The 18482-nt window shown below is 52.2% G+C and overlaps 1 protein-coding gene across 1 annotated transcript in view; it reads right to left on the reverse strand.

Annotated features, from left to right (window-relative positions):
• The window catches only part of EPHA8 (EPH receptor A8), a 47091-nt gene extending 28758 nt beyond the window's left edge, over positions 1-18333 (reverse strand). The window contains exons 1-2 of the mRNA XM_030463511.1: positions 18218-18333; positions 2938-3002 (exon numbers count right to left, since the gene is read on the reverse strand). Of these exons, the coding sequence (XP_030319371.1) occupies positions 2938-3002; positions 18218-18302 (150 nt within the window). The 5' untranslated portion in view covers positions 18303-18333. The remainder of the gene's footprint in view (positions 1-2937; positions 3003-18217) is intronic.
• Between the last annotated feature and the right edge of the window lie 149 nt (positions 18334-18482).

An 18482-nucleotide genomic window follows, 5' to 3' on the forward strand; every position in this document is an offset into this window, starting at 1 on the left:
GCACTTTGGCCACAACAACCCCATGGGGAGCTCCAGGCTGGGCACAGAGTGGCAGAAAGGGAGCTGGGAGTCTGGATTGCCAGGAAGGTGACCATGAGCCAGCAGTGTGCCCAGGTGGCCAAGAAGGCCAATGGCATCCTGGGCTGGCTCAGGAACAGCGTGGCCAGCAGGTCCAGGGAAGGGATTCTGCCCCTGTGCTCAGCTCTGGGGAGGCCACAGCTTGAGTCCTGTGTCCAGTTCTGGGCCCCTCAGCCCCTCAGGAAGGAGCTTGAGGTGCTGGAGCAGGTCCAGAGAAGAGCAAGGAGGCTGTGAAGGGATCCAGCAGAATTGCTGTGAGGAAGGGCTGAGGGAGCTGGGGGTGTTGAGGCTGGAGAAGAGGAGGCTCAGGGGAGACCTCATCACTCTCTGCAACTCCCTGAAAGGAGGTTGGAGCCAGGGGGGGGTTGGGCTCTTTTCCCAGGCAACTCTCAGCAAGACAAGAGGGCAGGGTCTCAAGTTGTGCCAGGGGAGGTTTAGGTTGGAGATGAGAAAGAATTTCTTTCTGGAGAGGGTGATCAGGCATTGGAATGGGCTGCCCAGGGAAGTAGTGGATTCTCCGTGTCTGGAGAGATTTCCAAAGAGCCTGGATGTGGCACTGAGTGCCATGGGCTGGGAACCACGGGGGGAGTGGAGCAAGGGTTGGACTTGATGAGCTCTGAGCTCCCTTCCAACCCAGCCCAGTCTATGATTCTATGATTCCTTGCACCCACTCCAGAGGAACCTCTGATCCTTGATTCCCTGAACAGTCTGGACTCCAGGATTTGGGAGCAGGGCTGGGAGCAGCAGGGTGAGGGGACAGGGAGGACAAGCCAGAGCTCATGGCCTCCTCCAGACAAGACCAGAAGAGGGGATGGGGGCTGGGAACTGAAGCCAGGCAAACCCAAGTAGTGATGGATTTACCACCACTGGCAATTTTGTAGTCAAGGATGTTTTTGGGTTGTTTTTTTTCCCTAAAAGCTGGGCTTTTCTAAGATGTGAGTGAAGTGACAGGTCTGAAGGGCTGGATTTATGCAGGAGATCACATCACATGAGGTCCCCTCTGACCTTGTGCCTCTGCAGCTATTACATTGCTAGGATTGGCATCACTGCAACAGCTAACTGCTAAAATGAGGGCTGAGTTAGTGGTTTAATGTATTTACATGCATGATAATGCCTGATATCAATCAGATCATTGTTATTATGATTATTATTAATTCACAGTTCTGATGGCTCCTGCTCAAGCAGCGCAGGGACTGAAAGTCTCAAGCAACAGATCAATGAAAATGATTAGGGGCCTGGGTAGATTTCTGTAGGAGGTGGAATTGGAAAGATTAGGAGCATTTAATTCAGAGAGGGGATGAAAAAGAGTGGAGATGGAAAATCGGCGCAGCAGGGAAAGCCAGGTAGGCACCCCAATTTTGCCCATTTTGTACAAGCAGCAAACCCCACTGTGCCTTGCAGTTGGTCCAGTGTGTATTTATGGGATTGTTTCTCTTCACTAAATGAGCAAAATCCCTCCAGCCAGGTCACTGCTGCTGCCTGAAACCCACAATTCCCAGCAAGCTGCTGCAGCAGGAAAAGCTGGACATGAAAATCCCAGGGAAAGGATCCAGACATCTCTCCTGGCCAGGCTACACCCCCATTCCCAGTAAGAACCCATTGCAGGCTCTGCTCCTCTTGCAACAAGGAATAAGATCCCCCAGGGATCAGTGTTGGGCCCAGTGCTGTTCAATATCTTCATTGATGATTTAGATGAGGGGATTGAGTCCATCATCAGCAAATTCACAGATGACACCAAGCTGGGGGGAGTGTGGATCAGCTGGAAGGCAGGAGGGCTCTGCAGAGGGACCTGGAGAGACTGGAGAGTTGGGATGATCCCAAGGGGATGAGGTTCAACATTCCAAGTGCCGGGTCCTGTACTTTGGCCACAACAACCCCATGGGGAGCTCCAGGCTGGGCAGGGAGTGGTTGGAGAAAGGGAGCTGGGAGTCTGGATTGCCAGGAAGGTGACCATGAGCCAGCAGTGTGCCCAGGTGGCCAAGAAGGCCAATGGCATCCTGGGCTGGCTCAGGAAGAGCGTGGCCAGCAGGTCCAGGGAAGGGATTCTGCCCCTGTGCTCAGCTCTGGGGAGGCCACAGCTTGAGTCCTGTGTCCAGTTCTGGGCCCCTCAGCCCCTCAGGAAGGAGCTTGAGGTGCTGGAGCAGGTCCAGAGAAGAGCAAGGAGGCTGTGAAGGGATCCAGCAGAATTGCTGTGAGGAAGGGCTGAGGGAGCTGGGGGTGTTGAGGCTGGAGAAGAGGAGGCTCAGGGGAGACCTCATCACTCTCTGCAACTCCCTGAAAGGAGGTTGGAGCCAGGGGGGGGTTGGGCTCTTTTCCCAGGCAACTCTCAGCAAGACAAGAGGGCAGGGTCTCAAGTTGTGCCAGGGGAGGTTTAGGTTGGAGATGAGAAAGAATTTCTTTCTGGAGAGGGTGATCAGGCATTGGAATGGGCTGCCCAGGGAAGTAGTGGATTCTCCGTGTCTGGAGAGATTTCCAAAGAGCCTGGATGTGGCACTGAGTGCCATGGGCTGGGAACCACGGGGGGAGTGGAGCAAGGGTTGGACTTGATGAGCTCTGAGCTCCCTTCCAACCCAGCCCACTCTAGGATTCTATAAGATGCTTCTCAGGGTGAGTGCACACAAGATGACCCAGCTCTTGGTTTCCCCCAAAGCTTAGGACCTGGTGACAACCCCCCAGGGGACATGGAAGGTTAAAATGGGTTTGCAGTTCCACTTGCAGGCTTCCAGGCTGGCATTTTCCCAGCAGCTGTGGTCTCCTTGCCCCATCTGCACTGACCCAGGCACCAGGCTGGGACTGGGATGTCCATCCAGCCCATCCCATTGGGGTCTGCCATGTGCCCACAGCTTGCTCCATACTTACCCCATGGGGGGGATAAGTCATCCAGCCCCAATCCCCTGGGATTGTTGACGTGTCCAGCAAGTTCACTGCAAAACAGAGGAGAAAAATGCTGCATTAGAAAGCTTTGTCCCTATCCCTGAGGGACAAAGAACCAAGACACCATAAAGGAACCCTTTTCACCCCCAACTCACTTGATTGTCCCCAGAGCTCGTGGTCTGGGGTAGAGCTCATGTAGGGGGGAGTCTTACCCTGGGACTGGGGGCAATTTGTCCCAGAGCAGGTTAAAGGAGATGCAAAGCAGGGGGAATCTGGGGAAACAAATCCAACCATGTTGGGCTACCAGTGATGGCACTAGAGATGTCACATCTTTCCTTGCTTGGCCACTTCTCCTCCAGAGAAGCCCTTTAGGCTCCCATCTCTCCCAGCATCACAGGTTTGAAGTCTGCACCCCCAGAGCCACTGTAATAACACCACAGAGCCTGACAATGGCACAAAGTCACCCCCCAAGGTCCTGCCTAACCCCCCACGCCCCCAAGGAGAGCCCAGACTCTGGGTGATGGGCTGCAGGAGGAACCATCAAAGGCAACTGTTCAAAAGCTCTGCCACCACTGGGAGCCCAGCTTAATGAGGAGATGTGGGCAAACCTGCCAGGATCTGCCAGGAGAGGGGAGCAGCTTCCTTGGGGGGCTGGGTGGGGGGTGAGGGTGTGTTTGAATCATAAAATCATTCTGGTTCCAAAACAGCTTTAAGGTCACCCAGTCCAACCAGTAACCCAGCACTGCCCAGGCCACCCCCACCCCATGTCCCTCATCCCCACATCTCTGGGGCTCTGAAACCCCTCCAGGGATGATGGGGACTCCAGCCCTGCCCTGGGCAGCCTGGGCCAGGCCCTGACAACCCTTTCCAGGGAGAAATTCTTCCCCAGCTCCAACCTAAACCTCCCCTGGCACAACTTGAGTTGTGCCAAAAGTTCCTCTTGTCCCATCCCTTGTTCCTTGGGAGCAGAGCCCGACCCCCCCTGGCTCCAACCTCCTCTCAGGGGGTTGCAGAGAGCCACAAGGTCTCCCCTCAGCCTCCTCTGCTCCAGGATCAACACCCACAGGGCCCTCAGATGCTCCTCACAACTTCTCCAGACCTTCTCCATATTCTCAAGATCCTCCTCCTTCCTCTCCAAACCTTCTCCACATTCTCCAGACCCTTCTCTTTGCTTTCCAGACCCCTCTCCATGCTCTCCAGACCCTTCCCCAGCTCCATTCCCTTCTCTGCACACTCTCCATCCCCTAAATCTCCTTCTGCTCCCGAGGAGCCCAGAACTGAGCCCTGCAGGATTCCCTCCTTGCACAGCTTGCAGGAAGCTCTGCTCCCCATCCCCTTGGTGCCCTCCTGCCCAGCAGTGAGTTGGGGATGGGGAACTGGCAGTGACACTTCCATGGCTGATGGAGGAGGGGTTGTGGCACATCTCTTGCCAGGGGCTGTCCCCACCTCTGTCTCTGCAGCCCCTGCTCCTGCAGTGGCACCAGCACAGCCCTCCCTGCACAGCCAGGGAAGGATTTTCTCAGAGGGAACCATCAGGCAGGAGGATGTGAAACTGGGCTGGCAAAACTTGTTCCAGCTCCTTGTTCAATGTTCAGTGTGTGCAGTGCCAGCAGCAGGAGGGGACAGGGGGGGACACAGCCTGCACAGGGTGAGCACCTGGAGTGTCACCTTCTGCCTGTGAGCCCCACGTCCCCCCAACACCAGGAGGAGGGGATCTGGACCTGGAGGCAAACACTGCAGCATCCCCAGCACTGCCTGGGGCTATGCTGGGTTCTGCAGGAGTGGGGGTCTGGGTGCATGTTGTGTTTGGGACAGGGATGTCACAACAGCAGCTCCAGCCCCTGTCTAAGCTGGGTTCAGCACGGTGCTGGTGCCAGCAGCTGGAGGAATGGGTGCCACTTGGATTTAACATTACCAGGCAGGGAAGGAGGTGGGGATGGGGATGGGGGGGAGAAGCTGAGACGTGAGCTGGCTGTGAAATGCCCAGACGTCATGCTCCTGCCAGAGCAGATTAGGAGCTTCTGAGGCATTTATTAATGTTAGCAGGACAATTTGAAAGAATTTCCAGGCTTTCTTGTGTGACTCCATTGGCCCAACAGCAGCCTGAGCCCCTCCACTCCCCACTCTCCAGCAGAGTTCTCCCCCCTTGCCCTCAGCACAGCATAATGACCCCCGAGATCTCCAATCCAGTTTTATTTGTTATTGTTAATCTGAAGATTTTCTGCCTATTTTCCCTGGGTAATTCGCCCAGTAGGAGCCCGGGCTGGGGACTTTCCCTGCTCACCACGAGGGATCACAATCCCAGTGACCCTCAGGAGCCAGGCTGCCTGGAGGGGAGCCCCTTTGCAGCCCCCCTGGGGTCCCTGCATCCTCTTTCCCACGCTGGGATGCTCAGTGGTTTAAGGTGCCTGCTGGGCAGGCAGCACAAGGAGCTCCTGCTGGAGCATCACACCTTTCAGCAGGTATGGTGGGACATCCCCAGGCTTGTCTGCACAGGGGGATGTGGGACCTGGAGCCACCCCATCCCACTCAGGGATGTCCCACAGCCCAGGGAGGTGAAGGAGCTGTCTCCCTGTGGATGCTTTGGTGCTCAGATAACCCCCCAAGCTGGCACTCCCTGCAGCACGGGGAGGGAGTAGATTGCTCCTAGCTCTTGGCAGAAGGAAAGCCAAATTATTTCTTTTATTCCTCAGCAAGCTTTCCAGCCAAGTGCCCCTGAGCCCTACATGTTAAACCCACTGCAGTGGACATTGCACAAACAGAAAAGAATTGTGTGCTCCTGTGTTCACTCCTGTGCAACACACGTGTCTGGAGCTGCCAGCATCCATCCAGATGTGTCCCTTACAGATACAAGGACATCCATACTTCCCAAACCCCAAGCACACATGTTTGGAGCTGTGAATATCCATCCAGCAGCACCCTAACAGATACAGGGAGATCCAAAGTCCACAGACCCCAAGCACACATGTCTGGGGCTGCCAGCATCCATCCAGCAGCACCATAACAGGGAGATCCATACTTCTCAAACCCCAAGCACATGATTCTGGGGCTGCCAGCATCCATCCACATGTTTCCCTTACAGATACAGGGACATCCATACCTCCCAAACCCCAAGCACACATGTCTGGGGCTGCCAGCATCCATCCAGCAGCACCATAACAGGGAGATCCATACTTCCCAAACCCCAAGCACATGTTTCTGGGGCTGCCAGCATCCATCCAGATGTTTCCCTTACAGATACAGGGACATCCATACTTGCCAAACCCCAAGCACACGTGTCTGGGGCTGTGATCACCCATCCAGCAGCACCCTAACAGATACAGGGAGATTCAAACTCCACAGACCCCAAGCACATGTGTCTGGGGCTGTGAACATCCATCCAGCAGCACCCTAACAGATACAGGGACATCCATACTTCCCAAACCCCAAGCACACGTGTCTGGGGCTGTGATCACCCATCCAGCATCACCCTAACAGATACAGAGAGTTCCATATCTCCCAAACCCCAAGCACACATATCTGGGGCTGTCAGCATCCATCCAGATGTATCCCTTACAGATCCAGGGACATCCATACTTCCCAATCCCAGCTTTCCATCCCAGGGAAAGGCCAAGGAGCACCACCAAGGGCATGCAACAAGTGTCCCCATCCTGCTTCCTGCAGCATCATTCCTTTTGGGGGATGATGCTCACAAAGGGCTCAGCCTCAGTGCTGGGGGACAAGTGAGGCTGCCACAAAGGACCCTTTTCAGCTCAGCAAATGTGCTGGTTTGGGAGCCCTCTCCTACAGCTGGGCGATTCTGTTTGATGTTATGGACTGTCTGCACCAATCAGGCTCAAACTCCGAGCTCCATTTTCTTCTCCTGAGCACCATTTTCTAGTTCCCCCTTTTCTCTGCCTCGGCCTTGACTCGGGGTATTGAGCCAAAACTCCAGGAGCTGCCAGGGAGATTTTTTTGCACTGGTGGCAAAGCTGTCAAGCTGGATTGCCCATTCGAATGGAAGCACCTAGGAGCAAGCAGGTCACTTCTCCAGCCCCAACTGGGGGCTTGGGGAGGGGGGAGATTCCCACCAGGCAGAACCTGGATGAAACTACATCACGGATTTTGGGGTGAAAAGCACTGACTGCAGGAAACAATTATGCAGGAGGCAAAGCCCAGCTGAGGGTATGTGGATACAACACATATATAGGTGTGCAATTTACACCTAAATCTGTATTTTTAGATCCACAGCTGCACCTAGACCTACCAAATCCTAAACACTGCTTGGGTTGAGTGAGGAAGGCCAGGCAGGGAGCAGCAGGCAGAGGATGGGCTTTTTGCCTGGGTCCATATATCTCTTGCCATATAACTAAATTATATCTTTATCTCTATATCTCTAACTCTATCTGTATCTCTATCTGTATCTCTATCTGTATCTCTATCTCTATCTCTATCTCTATCTCTATCTCTATCTCTATCTATATATCTGTAGCTATATCTATATATCTAAATCTCTATCTATATGTATCTATATCTCTATATCTATATCTATGTATCTAAATATCTATCTCTATCTCTATATCTGTATTATATCTCTATCTCTATATCTCTAACTATCTATATATCTGTTCCTATATCTCTATATCTATATCTATGTATCTAAATATCTCTATATCTCTATCTCCATATCTGTATTATATCTCTATATCTCTATCTCTATCTCTATATCTCTATCTCTATATCTCTAAGTATCTATCTATCTGTTCCTATATCTCTCTATCTATATCTATCTATCTGTATATCTATATATCTATACCTCTATCTCTCTAGATATCACATATATATATATCTATGGAAAGTGAGTGCTCAGAAACCCTTCCCAACCCTTCCCTGATGGCCACAGCTGCTGCATGGGATGCATTACATCCCTACAAACAGACCTGTAGCCACCTCCTTGTCCCACATCCAAGCATCCTGGGCTCAGGAACAACGTAGGAGCCAGGGCTGCACCCCCAGCCCATCCAAGGGTGCATGGGATGAGCCTTGGGGTGGGAAGCTTGGAGATGCCCTGAGCCTCTAGAAGAGCAGTGGGGGGCTCTGAGCAACTTTGCTAATTGTTAACCCACTGCTGGCCTCACTCTAATTACTCCCCCATCTCCCTCCTGGGCAGGGGCTTTGTAGTGCAGGTGTGAGGAGGAAGGGTCAGTGGGAGCAGCCCTGTTCCCTTGGGCTTCAGTTCCTCTCCATCCCAACTTCAAAGGCCTCCCAGGATTCCCAGCAAGGCTCCCCCCATGCCACGATGCCTTTTGCATGGATAATTAAACTCTAATCAGCTCCTGCCTGCCCAGACACAGGTGAGTTCAGCCCCTGCTGCTCCTCACACCTCTGCACACCCCATCCCCACCCCATGCCCACCCCATCCCCACTGCATCCCTACCCCATCCCCACTGCATCCCTACCCCATCCCCACTCCATCCCTACCCCATCCCTACCCCATCCCCACCCTATCTCCACCTTATTCCCACCCTATCCCCACCCCATCCCCACTCCATCCCCACCCCATTCCCACCCCATCCCCAACCTATCCTCACCCTATCCCCACCCGTACCCCATCCCCACCCTATCCCAACCCCATCCCCACCCTGTCCCCACCCTATCCTCACCCCATCCCCACCCTATCCTCACCCCATCCCCACCCTATCCCCACCCTATCCCCATCCCATCCCCACCCTGTCCCCACCCTATCCTCACCCCAGCCCCACCTCACAGATCCCTGCAATGGGCAAGCAGCACTGGGATGGTTACTGCAGCAGGAAGAGAAAGTCTGGTATGGGAAAGGGACAGGGAAAAACTCCAGGAAAGGAGAGGAACAAGAGCAGGGCCACTCATTACCAGGAAGCCCAGGCATAAGGAAGGTGGGATCAGGGTGACTCACCTGTTTGTGGTCTGCTGAATCCATCTCCTTTTTAATTTGGGATGCAAAGCAGGGAAAAACTCCAGGAAAGGAGGGGAACAAGAGCAGGGCCACTCATTACCAGGAAGCCCAGGCAGGATCTTGCAGAGGGCAGGTGGGATCTGGGTGATTCACCTGTTTGTGCCCTGCTGAATCCATCCCCTTTTTAATTTGGGATGCCAAGCTGTGTCCTGGTGGGTTGGATCAGGGTGATTCACCTGGTTGTGCCCCACTGGTGTGCTGAATCCATCCCCTTTTTAATTTGGGCTGCCAAGCTGTGTCCTGCTGGGCTGGAAGCATTGTGAGGGGACAGAGAGGGATGCTTCCCATACAGCTTCCCCTTCCCCAGACCAGTATTTATTATTTAAGAAAGAAAAAGCCATTTATTGGACCCCAGGCAAAGCAACCCATTGAAGGGATAGTGGAAAAGCCTCTTTTCCCAAGGGAGAGCCATGGGCAAAGGATGTGTCCCATGGACCCAGGGCTGGTCCCTGAGCTTGGGTGTGGGAAGGACACAGTAAGGATGGTGCTGGCATCAGCTCCTCTGGCTTCTACTGCCCAGAGAGGAAATTTAGGGAAGTATTTAGGGAAATATTGACTAGTGGAGTCCCTCAGGGGTCGGTGCTGGGACCGGTGTTGTTCAATATCTTCATCAACGACTTGGATGAGGGTATAGAATGTACCCTCAGCAAGTTTGCTGATGACACTAAGCTGGGAGGAGTGGCTGACACACCAGAAGGCTGTGCTGCCATTCAGAGAGACTTAGACAGGCTGGAGAGTTGGGCAGGGAGAAACATGATGAAATTCAACAAGGGGAAGTGTAGAGTTTTGCATTTGGGGAAGAACAACAAGATGTCCCAGTATAGGTTGGGGGTGACCTGCTGGAGAGCAGTGTAGGTGAAAGAGACCTGGGGGTCCTGGTAGACAAGAGGATGACCACGAGCCAGCAATGTGCCCTTGTGGCCAAGAAGGCCAATGGCATCCTGGGGTGCATTAGAAAGGGGGTGGTTAGTAGGTCAAGAGAGGTTCTCCTCCCCCTCTATTCTGCATTGGTGAGGCCGCACCTGGAGTATTGTGTCCAGTTCTGGGCCCCTCAGTTCAAGAAGGACAGGGAAGTGCTTGAAAGAGTCCAGCGCAGAGCTACTAAGATGATGAAGGGAGTGGAACATCTCCCTTATGAGGAAAGGCTGAGGGAGCTGGGGCTCTTTAGTTTGGAGAAAAGGAGACTGAGGGGTGACCTCATCAATGTGTTCAAATATGTAAGGGGTGAGTGTCAGGGAGATGGAGTTAGGCTCTTCTCAGTGGTGACCAGTGATAGGACAAGGGGTAATGGGTGTAAATTGGAGCACAGGAGGTTCAAGTTGAATATCCGGAAACATTTTTTTCCTGTAAGGGTGACAGAGCCCTGGAACAGGCTGCCCAGGGGGGTCGTGGAGTCTCCTTCACTGGAGACATTCAAAACCCACCTGGACACGTTCCTATGCGAAGTGCTCTAGGTGGCCCTGCTCTGGCAGGGGGGGTTGGACTAGATGATCTTTCGAGGTCCCTTCCAACCCCAAGGATTCTATGATTCTATGATGATTCTATGATTTTGAGTAGATGTCATCAAACCCGACAGGAAAGTGGGGTTTCCACCTAACCAGACTCAAGCTGGGAAGGAAAAAATAAAATTAAAAAAAAAAAAAATAAAAAAAGAACAATTACAGTGAAAAGGCAGTGTTGCTTTTGGGCTGTGCCCTAATTCCCATTTCAGGATTTCTTCTCAGACGTCCAGATTGTTGCTGTGAACTTTCTGTATTTAATTTTCTATCGTTTTGTAATGCAGCAGGAGTGATGATGCCTGTAAGGACTGCCCAGAGGGTCAACCCTTTCCAGCATTCCAGGAGCAGGAGATCCTTTGAAGCTGGAAGAAAGCTTGTTTGTTCAATCAGTGCTAACAAAAAGCTGCACTTCAGGTTTTTAAAATAAAATTATCAACCTGATCCTTCCAGAGCCTGCATGATATCACAGAAGATAAAGTGCAGCACAAAAGCACAACCCGTGGTGGGACTGAGGTGTTGTGAAACAGTGTTAGGAATGAAACAAAACAAAAAAACCCCTTGAATAAAGTTTCTTTCTGAGGCTAAAACCCTGGAAATTAGGGGTGACAAACCCAGGGCACTGGGTTATTTTTTCCACCAGGAAAAAAAAAATAAATTTTTCACTAGGAAAAAAAAAACTGCATCAAAAGCAAAAAAGCCACAAAATGCTCCCTGACTGAAACAGAAAGAAGAAAATAGAGGTGGGTGAGAGAATAGAGGTGTAAAATGCTCCTGGTTGGGTGTCCTGACACTTCTGTGCAGGGGGGACATCCAGGACAACTAGGTGACAGTGATTCAGGTGACCCAAATGAAAGCATTAGCAGGGGGACAGTGCCAGTGTGTAACTCAGAACCCAAAATACTCAGGTTTTAGTGCAAGGCAGGGGCAGCTGGACCCAAATAAATGGCTGGAAATGTTTATGGGTTGTGGCAGTGATGGGCAGGACCCCAGGCTGAGCTCCTGCTTCTACATCTCTGATCCAGTGATCCAGGAGCTGGTGCCAGTGGGAAAGGAGCTGGTTTGGGGCTCCAGGGGCAGGCAGGCTGGTTGTAATTCAGGGCAGAAGGCAGAGGAAGGAGATGGGAAGGCTCTGGGGATGGGGGTGGGTGAGAAAGGTCAGGGAGGGAAGAAATTCCATGGAAACACCTGATGTGAGCAGAGGAAGGAGCAGTGAGGCTGGGAGAGGGGACATTGGGGAGCTCCAGAGAAGGGGGATTGGGGATTGGGTCTGGATTTGGGCATCTGGGAGTCTCTCCATAAGGATGTCCCCAGCCTAGGGAATGGCAAGATGACACAGAGCCATCCATCAGCAGAGAGGAGCCTTGCACAGCCCCCCCTTGGCATAAAGCCCTGGCAGAGCTGAGCCATTCAGCCTAAATGCCACTGCAGGACAGTGTTTGGTGTGCCTGAGCAGTGTCCCCAAATCCAGAGGCTCCAAGCAGGGATAACAAGACCTGAACCTAAATCAGGAGCCTCCCACCTGCCACCAAGCTGCTGTCCAAGGCTCAGGGACAGAGTGTGTGTCTGACACCATCAGTGACATAAGATTGTGATGGGCTTTAAAAAGGATACAGGAGTTTTCTAACATAAAATACAACATTTCTTGCTTGTGCTGAACAAAACCTGCATGGCACAGACCCTAGGAGATGAGAATCCTCTCCAGAGGAGTTTGTGCTGATGTCCTCACACCAGTCCTGACTCCCTCTTCTCTTTTCTTAGGTTTTTTTGGCACAGCAAGATAGAAACAAACACATTTCTCCTTTAGCCACTTGAGCTTTCTGACTTCTGCTGCAGTTTTAGGAGCCAAAGCTGGGCAAGCCCCTCACACCATCCTGGATCCTTAACCCAGAGCATCTCCCACCCCAAGCCCATACACTGGGTGCCTGCTCCTTATCTTCTGCCCTTCTGGGATTTTGCAGATTTTTTACCCAAAACTGGAACTCCCTGCTATTATTCCTGGCTTTAAAAATGATACAGGAGAGTTTTCTAATATAAAATACAACATTTCTTGCTTGTGCTAAACAAAACCTGCATGGCACAGACCCTGGGAGATGGGAATCCTCTCCAGAGGAGTTTGTGCTGATGTCCTCACACCAGCCCTGACTCCCTCTTCTCTTCTCTTAGTTCTTTTTGGCACAGCAAGATAGAAACAAACACATTTAAACACATTTCTCCTTTAGCCACTTGAGGTTTCTGCAGTTTTAGGAGTCAAAGTTGGGCAAGCCCCTCACACCATCCTGTATCCTTAACCCAGAGCATCTCTGCTCTTCCACCCCGAACCCATACGCTGGGTGCCTGCTCCTTATCTCCTGCCCATCTGGGATTTTACAGATCTTTTACCCAAAATTGGAGCTCTCTGCTATTGTTCCTGCTTCCCATGCCACCCAGAACAATGCAGATGGCCCAAGACCCCACTCCTGAGCACTGCTCCTGAGTCCTTTGCCAGGACCCCAGCCAGACACCCCCTGATTCCTGCACCCCAGACCTGACAAAAATCTGATTTTTCTTCTCTCTGGAGGTTTCACTGGGGAAATGGGGATTTTTGCACATGTGCCCACTTATCTGGATTGCTTTGGATGGCAGTTTTTTGGGCTGTTGGGTGCTTTTTGCTTTATTTCTTTGAGGACACCTTTTGCTCTGACACCCGTTGGCCACCCTAAACCATGCTGAGCCATTCGAACCCCAGCACCATTTTTAAAGCAAGTTTTTTTTTTTTTTTTTTTTTTTTTTTCCCTTAAAGCTAATTGCTCTCTTAAAAATAGCTTTCTAAACCAGAACATTTTCACAGGCAAAAATACCAGTACTAAAAATGTTTGAGGGGACAGGCTGAATATCTTCTGCCACGGGTAAGGAAATATCATCAGAGTCCTTAAAAACCATACGGGAGAATTTCCTAAGACAAAAAAAAAAAAAAAATATTTAATGCAATGGATGGATTTCTGCATGCCCTGGGATGAAGCTGTTCTCTCCAGCTTCAGCCTGGGCTGGTGCCCCTCAGGGATATGGTTAAATCATTTTAAATATGAGAAACTGGAGGTGGAGGAGAAGGTGCCACAGGAACAGTCACGATACCAGGGGAAAAAAAAATAAAAGAGAGGAGGGAAGGTGCAGAGCCTGACCTGGTCGTGCCCAGGAGCAGTGTGAGGCACAGGGTAAGACTCAGCACACATCAGAGGAGGAAAATATGGGCTTTGTCACCCAGCAGGAAAATCCTACCAAGAACAAAGGGCTGGAAGGAGAAGCCAAGAGAATTTGTGTTAAGGAAAAGAAGGGGAGAATTTTTTTCAAGGCTGAGGCTGTTGAGCTGCTGGAACAAATTATTAAAGGCAGGGATGGGTTTGACTTTACCGATGTCTCCAGATAAATATTGGAACCTTTCTGGACAAATCCCTGTGCCAAACATCATTCGTTTGACTTTATTGGGGTGGCTGGAGCTGATCCATAAAGCTCCACAGCCTTTCCGTGGTTATTCACGACCTCAAGTCCCGCACATCCCAGGACAAGGGGGAGATATTTTTGTTTCTTTTTGAAGTTAATATGACTGCATGATCCCACTACTCTCTTTCTAACTACCAGGGCAGAAGGGGTTAAGAGTTTCTCTGTGACAGAGAACTAATTTTGAGTGTTGGTCGTGCAAACACTCGGGGCTTCAGAGAATGAACTGCCGCGAACTGAAGAGAGTTACCAGCCAAATGGATTTTCCCTTGGAGATAAAGGCAGCACCAAAGGCTGCCAGGGACCTACAAAACACTGGACCTGAAGGAAACAAAGAGCAGAGGTTTCAGGATGCCTGGATGAGCCCAGAATTCCATGGAGTCCTTCCTGCTGGGACCCGTGTCCCGATCCGGCAGGATGCGCAGGACGAGGCATCTCCCTCCCTCCCTCCCGGGCTCAGCATCTTCTGAGGCCAGAGCTCATTGCTTTGTTTTGGTTTGTTTATAAATTTCTTTTGGAGAAATCATTTTCCACAACTGAAAAATAAAATAAATAAAATAAAATCAATTCCTTTATCCTGGCAGCAATTAATGGAATTTTCAGTTGTGCTTCAATCTGGATTCCGCGGATCCATTTCCCCCGCTACCAAAATGGGTGCCAGTTTCTTTTCAGGGTAAATAAACCCCTCATGATTCCAGGACAGAGGAATTCAAGGAGAATGAAACCAAGCTCACAGAGAAGGTGCTTTATGTGCCATTGTGCTATTTTCCTGCAAATTTGGGGGTTTGATTTTCCAGAAGTTTTATAAGCCGTTAATAGAAGAAGGACGGAAAGGAAGATGAGACTAAAACCATATCCCCATGAGCCTACTTAAAACCATGCAACTATTTGTTTTATATCAGCATTTTGGGAGCAATCAAAAAAAATGACATGCCTGAAAACTAATTTTTATTTATTTTTCTTTTTTGCAAACACAGCCCAAATCAAACCCTTGTTCCAAACCGATGCTTCTCCATCCCATCACCTCCTTGTTCCAAACTGATGCTTTTCCAGCCTGCCACCATCAAAACCCAAAAATCCTCGTCCCTAAATCTCATTTCCTATTCTTACAGAGACACACAGCAAACCTCGGAGCATTTTTGACAACTGAAAAAGAGATTTCCTCTCCCTTTCAGAGCTTTGCTTCCTCTGCAGCCCCCAGAGCCGAAATCGCTGCAGAAAAGGGGGGAAAAGTCCCCTGGAATAGGCAGAGTTTTTCCCTATTTTTTTTTTTTTCTTTGAGCAGAGGGGCAATTAATGAGATTACAACAGAGCGATCAGAAGGGGAGACGGCCACAAACCCTTCCTCTGGCCCCCGTTTCAGCCACGCTGGGTTTTTTTCCAAGGACCCTCTTGCTCTCCCACATCCCAGGGAGGAACCCAACGCCTCCATCCCTGACCCCACGGCACGGGGAAAACCTGAGCATCCTGGTGAGCATTTCCACCTCCCCACTTTGCTCCTACCAAGGGAGATGGCCCCAGATCCCCATCCCTGCTGCCCCACGGGGGCCGTGGTGAGGAGGAAAAAGGCTCAAGGATGGAGGGAGATCTGGAGGCATCACCTGGGAGCCAGCAAGAAAAAATTCTGTCACCGCCACACCCAAGCCCCAAACGTGGGCATTTCTCCTGATCTGATTTCCTTCCAGTCCAACAAAGATATTTCCTTTTTTTTTTATCATCTGGCTGCAATTTATGGTGTGGTGTAAAACAGCCCCTTTAATATTTTTACCTGTGAAGTGTGTAATAGTGAAAAGATTTTTAGCTTATCACACAACCTTCACGTTACTGGAAAATAACTTCTCTTCCTCCTTGCTCTAAAGCGAGTGAACAATTTCAGACAAAATTTCCCCCACTGTTCCCAAGGAAAATCTTTCACATCCTGCAAATTTCCATCCATCTAGGGGGAAAAAAAAATAAATAAAAAAAAATCTGAGTTTTGGCTTTTGGAGCATTTTGCAATGGCTGCCGCGCTGGAACACGAGGATTTCCCCTGTCACAGCCATTCCCTTTTCCTCCCTTTTCCAGGGCACCCACTGAATACAAGACTGAAGGGAATAATAATAATAATAATAATAATAATAATTTTAAAAGCTCAAAACTTCTTGGAACGAATCCTTCAGGAAAGAGGAATGCACTGGGAGCTTTAGGAATGGAAGGAAAATCAGACTGAAGCCATTTTTTTTATATTAATCCATGTCTTTATCTACCCATTACCTCCCAAGCTGCTCAGGCAGAGCACAGCCCACACCAGCCTGAAATATACTGAATTTTGGCTGTAATTTCCTACCCCCTGTCTCTTCAGCAAGCCCTGGGTTTGCTGTCAGCTTGGCCGGAGGGGCAGGAGGGTGGCTCTGGCAGGAGGTGACATCCCCAAGGCATCGGGACAGCCCCCTGTACCCTCAGCTCGTGCAGGACCAGGGGGCCCAGTCCAACAGAACCAGAGTGAGGGGACACAGGGCTGGGCTGACACCATCTCTCCACCTTGCTGGGCTCATCCCTGTGCCCAGGAGCACCATGACTGTCACCACGGCCGCTGGGACAGGGATGGTGGCACCATCACATCCCTGGTGGCTCTGAGCTGCCCTGTGCCACCTTGGAGCAGCCTCCTGGTACCCACAAAGCAGGAGGAGACCTGAGGGTGGGGGCCAGAGCACCAGCAGCTCCCTGCAGGGGCTCAGACTGTGTCCTGATGCATCTTCTGCCTGCTCTAACACAGATCTTGGGGACAACTCTTGGTGTCCCCCACACCCCAGCTCATGCCCAGCCACAAGCATTCCCCTGGCTAAGGGTGATACTGAGATGACCTTTCCTTTCCTTTCCTTTCCTTTCCTTTCCTTTCCTTTCCTTTCCTTTCCTTTCCTTTCCTTTCCTTTCCTTTCCTTTCCTTTCCAGAAAATCTTGTGGGAAACCCAGGTCTTTCCCAGCCAGGATCAGGCAGACAACAACCCAGGGCCTGGCTGTCCATCCAGATGCCACAAAACCCACGCCAGTGACCTCCTCTTCCATGGAAAGCAAAGAGGCCCCAGGCTCACCTGGATAATCATCCAGGATTATCTGGGGCTGGGCTGCTGGGATTCACAGCATGAGCAGCATCCTGCATGGCAGAGCCCAGATCTGGAGGTGCTGGGATTCTGGGGGCTCAATCTGCCCCTTCACAGCCACCCATCCTCAGCAGTGAGACCCCCAGGCACCCCCCTGAAAGTGGGGAAAGTGCCAGGAAGCAGCCAGCCAGCAGCAAAGAGGGGCCTGGGCCAGCAAAGAGCTGGGGATGGGTGGTAGGGGTGAGGAAGGATGGGAGGGGAGGTGGAGGTGGGTGTTTGGAGATGACAATATGGGCAAGGATCTGGCCCAGTGGGGGGGATGCAAGATGCTGGAGGCATCCTGGTACCAGCCCATGGCCCGGGGGGTGTCAGGGATGCAGGGGCAGGAGGAAGGGGGATCCCACTGCCACCATCGGGCAGGGACATGGGCAGCAGGGCTGAGCTGTGCTGGGCATGGCTCTCAGGCAGAGCAGAAAGGAGGAAGGAAGGCAGGAAGGAAAGGAGGAAGGCTGCTGGTGGTGCTGAGGGTGCAAAGGACACGGTTAGGAGTGGGAATGGGGGAATCTCTGGGTGGTGAAGCTCAACAGAGCCGGGAAGTGGCAGGGGGCTGGTGAGCGGGTAGGGGCTGGCAGCAGGACCAAGGGGCCTGAGATGCCAGGGCAGGGCTGCAGTGCTGAGCAGGGCTGGGGATGGGCACAGCTAGCAGCAGGACACAGAGGTTGGGTGGAGGGAGCAGGCCTGACACCCAAATATCCCGAGAGAGCCCCTGGCTGCATCCCTGCTTCCCTCTTCCCAAGTTTCCAGCCCTTTCCCTCGTGACAAGTTTTCCCCCTGAGTGTCCTTCCAGCTCCCCCTGTCCTCATCACACATCCCACACCCACCCGAGCGCTGTCACAGCCCACGGCAGCCAGCATGGCCCCCGCTGGGATGTCCCTGTCCCCTCTGCAGCCACCCCCGCCGCCAGCAGCAGAGCCCGGGCAGGGCGGGCTGGGCAGAACTGGGAGCACTGGGCTGCTGGGCTCCAACCCTCCTGCCCAGCTCTGAAGTTTATCCTCCTGTGCCAAAGCTCCAGGATCGGGAAAGTCAGGCAGGCAGGAAGCAGGAGCCGCACTCCCCCGGGGAGCAGGGAGAAGCCAAGCCAAACAGAGCCAGGAGGATCGGGTGGCCACATCCCAGGAGCCGCAGCCACATCCCCCGGGTCCCCCCTCCAGGCTCTCCAGGGCCACCCCGGTTCCTACCTTCGCTGGTGGTGGCCGAGAGGCAGGCAGCCAAGGCGATGACGATGGAGAGGGAGGATGTCAGATCCCCCTGTGACCATGCCATGGTCCAAGGGAGGCCACCAGCTGTGGGACAGGGCCACCAGGGTTGTCCCAGCAGCTCAGCGAGGCGGCAGCAGCGGCAGCCCCGGCTCCCGGCACCTCCTGCACGGGCACTTTGCGCACATTGCCGGGAGCCGGAGCGGCAGCGGCTGGGCAGGGAGGGAGCAGCCTGCCTGTCACTGCT

This window comes from Calypte anna, chromosome 21 (genome assembly GCF_003957555.1).
Source record: "Calypte anna isolate BGI_N300 chromosome 21, bCalAnn1_v1.p, whole genome shotgun sequence".
Classification (NCBI taxonomy): domain Eukaryota; kingdom Metazoa; phylum Chordata; class Aves; order Apodiformes; family Trochilidae; genus Calypte; species Calypte anna.